General features: G+C 38.7%; 1 protein-coding gene across 2 annotated transcripts in view; it reads left to right on the plus strand.

Annotated features, from left to right (window-relative positions):
* stard3 (StAR-related lipid transfer (START) domain containing 3) overlaps positions 1-4,616 on the plus strand; it is a 10,774-nt gene extending 6,158 nt beyond the window's left edge. For both annotated transcript variants that reach the window (XM_035529247.1, XM_035529248.1), the window contains 5 exons: positions 92-187; positions 288-367; positions 991-1,095; positions 1,780-1,873; positions 3,193-4,616. In XM_035529247.1, coding sequence (XP_035385140.1) covers positions 92-187; positions 288-367; positions 991-1,095; positions 1,780-1,873; positions 3,193-3,300 — 483 coding nt within the window. In that variant the 3' untranslated portion in view covers positions 3,301-4,616. The remainder of the gene's footprint in view (positions 1-91; positions 188-287; positions 368-990; positions 1,096-1,779; positions 1,874-3,192) is intronic.
* The last annotated feature ends 1,502 nt before the right edge of the window (positions 4,617-6,118 follow it).

Consider the following 6,118-nt stretch of genomic DNA (forward strand, 5'->3'; position numbering starts at 1 on the left):
CCATGGTTTCAAAACCTGTATCTCTACAGCCAACGGGCCAACTTGAGCTTAAGTGAAGAAGTCTGCTGTCATGATAGTGTGTGTGTTGTAGGCACTAATGCAGTGTGCTGCTGAGCTGGTGTATCAGGAGGTGATTCTGCAGCCAGAGAAGATGGTCCAGTGGAACCGAACTGTGTCGGCCTGTCAGGTGATTTGCACTTTGTATTCCCTCCTCCGTATATAGCATTCTTTCCTTAGGGATCTTAATCAACATCTTACTCTTTATTACTCTTTTATCAACTCTCTAGATTTTACAGAGAGTCGATGACAACACGATGGTGTCGTATGATGTGTCTTCAGGAGCAGCAGGTGGTGTTGTATCTCCCAGGTAGAAAAACACACACACACACACACGCCCTGTATTTGGCTTATGGCCAGATGTACTCTTTCGTCACTCTGAGAGTGTTTACCAGCTTTTACTGACGTTCACAGAAAGAGAGGAATTCCACTGGGCCTTTATGTGAGAAAACAACATTCTTTGAAAACATGTGAAAACAGAAATAGTTCCTGGATATAAGGAGAAGTCCAGCAAACTTATTAGGAGGTTAATGTGTCATATTTTGTAACAGATGGAAAAAAAGGACACTTCAGTGAGTTTATATAGAAAATATTCCCATGAGTATTTTGTATTTAAATTTTGTTGTGAAAAATGACTGACCTGTTGTGGTGGTCTTGGAAACGGTTTTAACTTTCAAAAAAGATGTGAGGGGAAGGTGTGAAAAAGCAGGTGATGAAAGGAAAACTGAAGGAGTCATCCAAGGCACGCTGCCCGTCTCTGAACACAGTCTGATTCATGTGTAGAATGAAAGCTCTAGGGGCTGCTGTTTATTTCCAAGTGTGCTTGTTTTCTGTTTGTTTTTTTCAATGAACAGTCATCCTGAACAATATACACTCACTCTCTCTCTGCCTGTTTCTCTTTTTTCCCCATTTCTCCTCTCCTTTTTTTCTCAGAGATTTTGTTAACGTCCGTAGAGTTGAACGGAGGCGCGACCGCTATATCTCGGCCGGCATGTCAACCATTCACAGTGCCAAACCTCCCCACAGTCGCTTTGTGCGGTCAGTCCCTCAGACAAGCCCTTTATAAATCACAGAACTTGTATGACAAATATAACTTACATTTTATACATAAATTACATTTACAGGAGTCAGACTGCCTACATGTATCACAAGATCCCTTTTTTGTATTGTTAAATAAATTGGACTAAATGAGCTTCTAACCCTCTTGGATGTCCTATGTGGTATCCTAAACAGGACCAGCACAGTGGGGAATAATATATCTCCACATTCCTAAATATCTTCTTAGCGATGTCAGTCAGCTGATCCAGGTTCACCCTTAAATTAGCTACCGTTTCAATGCTATGTAACTAGACAGATTTGGACTGACAAACCAAACCCTCAGTCTAAACTGATTCAGTAAAACTTGTAAGTACACACTATGTATGCACTAACAATAAATCCTCATACTTGCCAAAGAATGTACATATATTTCTGCAACTTTTTAAAAAGAACATTTGTAAAATAATGCACAGCTATCAATAACAATTTTTTGAATACGTGTGTCCTTATATTACATGAATGAGAAACAGAAGACTAAGTTCAATTACCACGTCCTTTGTTTTAACTGCAAAAACTGGTCACACCAAGACACACAAGCCCCCCTATCCTTTCTGCTTTTCTCACTGTCAGCCTGAATATGACCTGTGCATTCAACATCAGTGTCACTCTCGCATTCTCATTCAGAGGTGAGAACGGTCCAGGTGGGTTTGTGGTCCTGAAGTCCAGCAGTAATCCTTCAGTCTGCACCTTCATCTGGGTGCTTAACACCGACCTCAAGGTTAGTCCTCATACTTGTATACTAAATAGGACTTAAGGTCCATCCTCATACCTTTATACCGTTTGATTCGAATTAAAGTTAGTCCTTATACCTGTGTGCTATTACATTACATTTCATTTATTTATCTGACACAGATTCTCTACAGTGAAGTAACATTCTTTAATCGTTGTATCACACTTGAGTCAAAAAAAGTGACTTAGTAAGATGTCTGAAGATGTCTTGGTAAGCAGCTGAAAACAGTCTGGTCCACTGCTGATGAAGGGCTGAAGCATACATGTTCAAGCTGACTTTGGTGTTTCTCAGCTCTAAAACACCTACTAAACCTGATGCTTTAATCAGGTTTGACACCTCTGTGCTAGAAGATGGATAACACAAGTTGAGCTTGGCTCTATTTGAAATGGATTATAGACTCACTATGCATACAATGTACACTTTCAATCTTGGTAAAGTAGCTAGTGAATTTAAAAACCATGTGCTCTAAGTCACAGAAACAATTTAAACAATTATTCAAGTTGAGTTTAACTGGTGTGATTTATGGCAAGTTTATCATTTTTAAGATGCTATCTAAATGCTGTGCAGTTTGGCTTTCATATACATTGAAATATTTCCATCAGCAAAAAGGGATTTTGTCATATTATTTGGTGAAACAGATATTAATGTGAAAATTTGAAGTACAGTACTAAGGTCATGCAGTACTGTACCAAAAAGTGACTAAGTTGAACTTTTATAATGTTTAAAATTGTTGATGAAAACCATGGCTATTCTCATTTTATTTAAGGTACATTTACAACAATAATGTGTTAGTTATTAAAACAATCTTCGAGAAGCCATGCGTTACATGTTGGGGTATTTTAGGCCATGCGTTACAGGGTTTACATGTATTTAAGCAAATCTATTTTAGGCACGACACACCTCCTCAAGTGGAATATTTTTTTTTCTACATTGACAAACCCATATAATAAAATACAACAGTATTAATAAATAAGCAATAAGCAAATCTTCCACCAGGCAATGTAGTTAGATAGCAAGCTTTCGTTTTTAAGCAACACAATGGCAATGATTAGTTAGTTCAATGGACAGAACCTGCTTAATAATTGCTATTTTTTTATAATCTGTTTACTATTGTTGTATTAACTAAACAAAATAAAAATACCAGTAAGGTTTTTTAGGGCTGGAACTACCTGTTTTATGATCAGTTTTTTTGGCACAATGGTATTATTGCTACGATGGTGAAGCATTAAAGATTCTCTCCGTTCCCTCGCTTGCTCTTGCGCTCTCTCTCTCTCATCCCTGCTCATCTGTCCCTTTCTCTCCTTCAGGGCCGTCTCCCTCGTTACCTCATCCACCAGTCCTTGGCTGCTACCATGTTCGAGTTCATGTCCCATCTGCGTCAGCGTGTGAACGAGGTCCGCGCTACTTTCCGGTAACTGAGGAGCAACCTAGCGGTTTGCTACTCCCTCCAGCTGCCCCTCTCTCTGCCTCTCTGCTCCCCTCTAAAGACCTTGCAGTGTTTTACTGTCACCATGTGGAAATTCATCACCTCAACAGCCTGGACACACACATGTCCACTATTATTAATCACAGCCAGATTCCTCTGGAATACAGTTACCACTGTCTTACAGTGTCCTTTTTAAATGTACTTGGACAAAGAATTCCTTTTTTTGTGTGCACTTTGAATTATAAATGAAAGAGCCATAAGAGCCTGAGTAACAGAATGTCATATTTTATTTTGCAATGGAATTTCTAGGTATGGCAAGTTTTCTGTTAGGGAATAAATTGTGATCATTGAGATGGCTGCGGTTTTGCGCACCAGCAGTCAGGCTGGGCTTCATACCTGGACCACCAGTGCCTTATCCCCCTGAGCCCCCCACTGACTCAGCCTCCATCTGCAGATGCCGGCTCATCTGACCTGGAGCACACTTCTGTAAAGGCCTAATTCATTCCCTTTCCCGTCAGAGGTCACAAGCTGAGATGATTTCCATCTCGTAGGGTTTTTTTTTTGTTGTTGTTCATCTACAATTACTCCTTTTTATAAACCTTAACTGACATGCTTAATGTTTTACTATATGGCTGATATTATAAACCTGACCATGTTTATCAGTTGAAATGTTTATCGGTGTGGCAGGCATGTGGAGGGCCCTAGTGTAGCGCTCTTGAAGAGAATCTGAGCAGGCCAAGGCATCCGTACTGAAACCCAGATGCAGGTCAACAGGAAGAGTGTCCTATTGCATTGTACTTGAAATGATTCTCAGTAGCATTGGTCTTAATGGCATAATAAGACATAAATTATACGCCCAAGAATATTACGAAATAAACCATACATATGACAATTTTGATGCCTTTGATGTAGGTCCTATGTGCAGGGTGACTTTATTATTTAACTGTTCATTTGTTCACTGATTGAATAGAAGATTTAGAAAGTTATGATGGCCAGTGTCTTAATTTGAAACAGTTCCTATGGGAAGATGGTCCTAAATTAACTTTACCAAGTGTATCTTATAGTGTAATAATTCAGCAAACTGTTAAAAAAAAAAAAACTATTAGTAAAAAAGAAATTGACAGTTCTTGGGCTAAACTCACAGGGTCCTAAGTTTACACGATCAGATTGGCCTATAAATTGAGTATTGAGGAACGACCTGTCCAGTCTCCTGTTCCAGTATCTGGTCTGAATTTTTGTTTTCTTTTAGTTTTTTTGCGCCATCATTTTTGTGTCTTTGTTTCTGATTTCATGGGTTCATAAATTTTTATATTATGTATATTCCCCCCCCCCCCCTTTTGTTTTTCTTTATAGACCTCCTTTTTTCAAAACTAAACATATTTTTATTTAAATGTGTTTTTGGTTTTACTGTGATATACACTTAAGAGGTATATGTAATGAGACCAGATGCTGAAAAATTTGAATATTGGAAACTGTCATTTTTATTTTTAACAAATGAATGCTTGTACTGAATCATATTACTAATAAAATGAGCAGCTTATCCAGTGCACTCTTTTAATGATCTGGGCTTTAAATGATTACGTACACAAAAGGGTCTTTAGCCACAGTGGGAGAATGAGAGTGAGTTATGACAGTAGCTGGCGTTTTAACATCTCATCATGTTTGTTCCTGTTTTGTCCATGTCCCCTCGGGTCTGTTCCTGTTTGTGATCACATGATCACACACTCTCCCTCCTTCCCTGCCTTTGTGTAAGCACCCTTCCGCATCCTCCTTTATCCTTCCTGTCTTGTAAATCCATTTGAAGAATGAAACTGACACCAGATTGTAACAGCATAATCTCAGTTTTTCCAGGTCTGAAATAAGAGTATGACCGGTATGCAACACAGTAATATGATTTAAAGAGTTACAGATGTAACTCTAAACTTCCATAGACTTCCACAAGGCATAGGTCCAGGGCAAAAGTTTTGCAGCATCTCTAAAACCAAATATTTGTTAATATCAAAATATAGAAAGTTTAAATTAGATGTAGCCGTAAAAAATAGACTGAGATTGGATTTTGCCAGAATAACTTTTCTTTTTCCAAACTTAATTTTTATTTAGTTTTAAATGGTATTACAATATATTATCATATGAAAAACTATTGCCTTTTCCAGCTGTGTCTATGCATTCTTTATATTCAATTTTAGATATTAACCCTATAGGTCACACAGCTGAGTGTACTCTGGTATATACTGATGAAGTCTACACAGACTGTAGCTGGTGTGGTTGTGTTTCATTGGCCTTAGGGTTTGTTCATCCCACATGACTGTACTGTGACTCTTATTGAGGGTCTGTTGAAGAGGAGTATTTGCTGCTTCCAGTTGTTTAGTTTGGATATTTTATGTCTTCTAAGTGATCCGGTCCCAAATTAGCATCACCAAACCTGACTTCTCACTGTAGAACATTCCGTGGACTGGAGACCTTTCAGGTACTAACTGACTTCACATGAACTGACCCAAGACCAAGTCAAAGTGTGATGTGTTCTGTGTGTTGTATGTTCTATGTGTGTTCTGTGTTCTGTGTGTTTTCTGTGGTCTATGTTCTATGTGTGAAGCATTCTCTGTGTTTTATGTTATTTGTGTGAGGTGTTCTGTCTCTGTTCTGTGTTCTATGTGTGATGCATCTGAATGGTCTCCCTGACAGCCCTGAGGTGATTCAGCAGTCTGAACATGCTGAAAGGGTGGGTGCCCCCTCCTCTCTGCAGTTCTGCTGTCTCTTTTACTTTTTTTTTTAATTGTACATTCGTACATGGTTTTCCTTCAGTGAGG

Source organism: Electrophorus electricus, chromosome 8, assembly GCF_013358815.1.
Source record: "Electrophorus electricus isolate fEleEle1 chromosome 8, fEleEle1.pri, whole genome shotgun sequence".
NCBI classification, from domain to species: Eukaryota; Metazoa; Chordata; class Actinopteri; order Gymnotiformes; family Gymnotidae; genus Electrophorus; species Electrophorus electricus.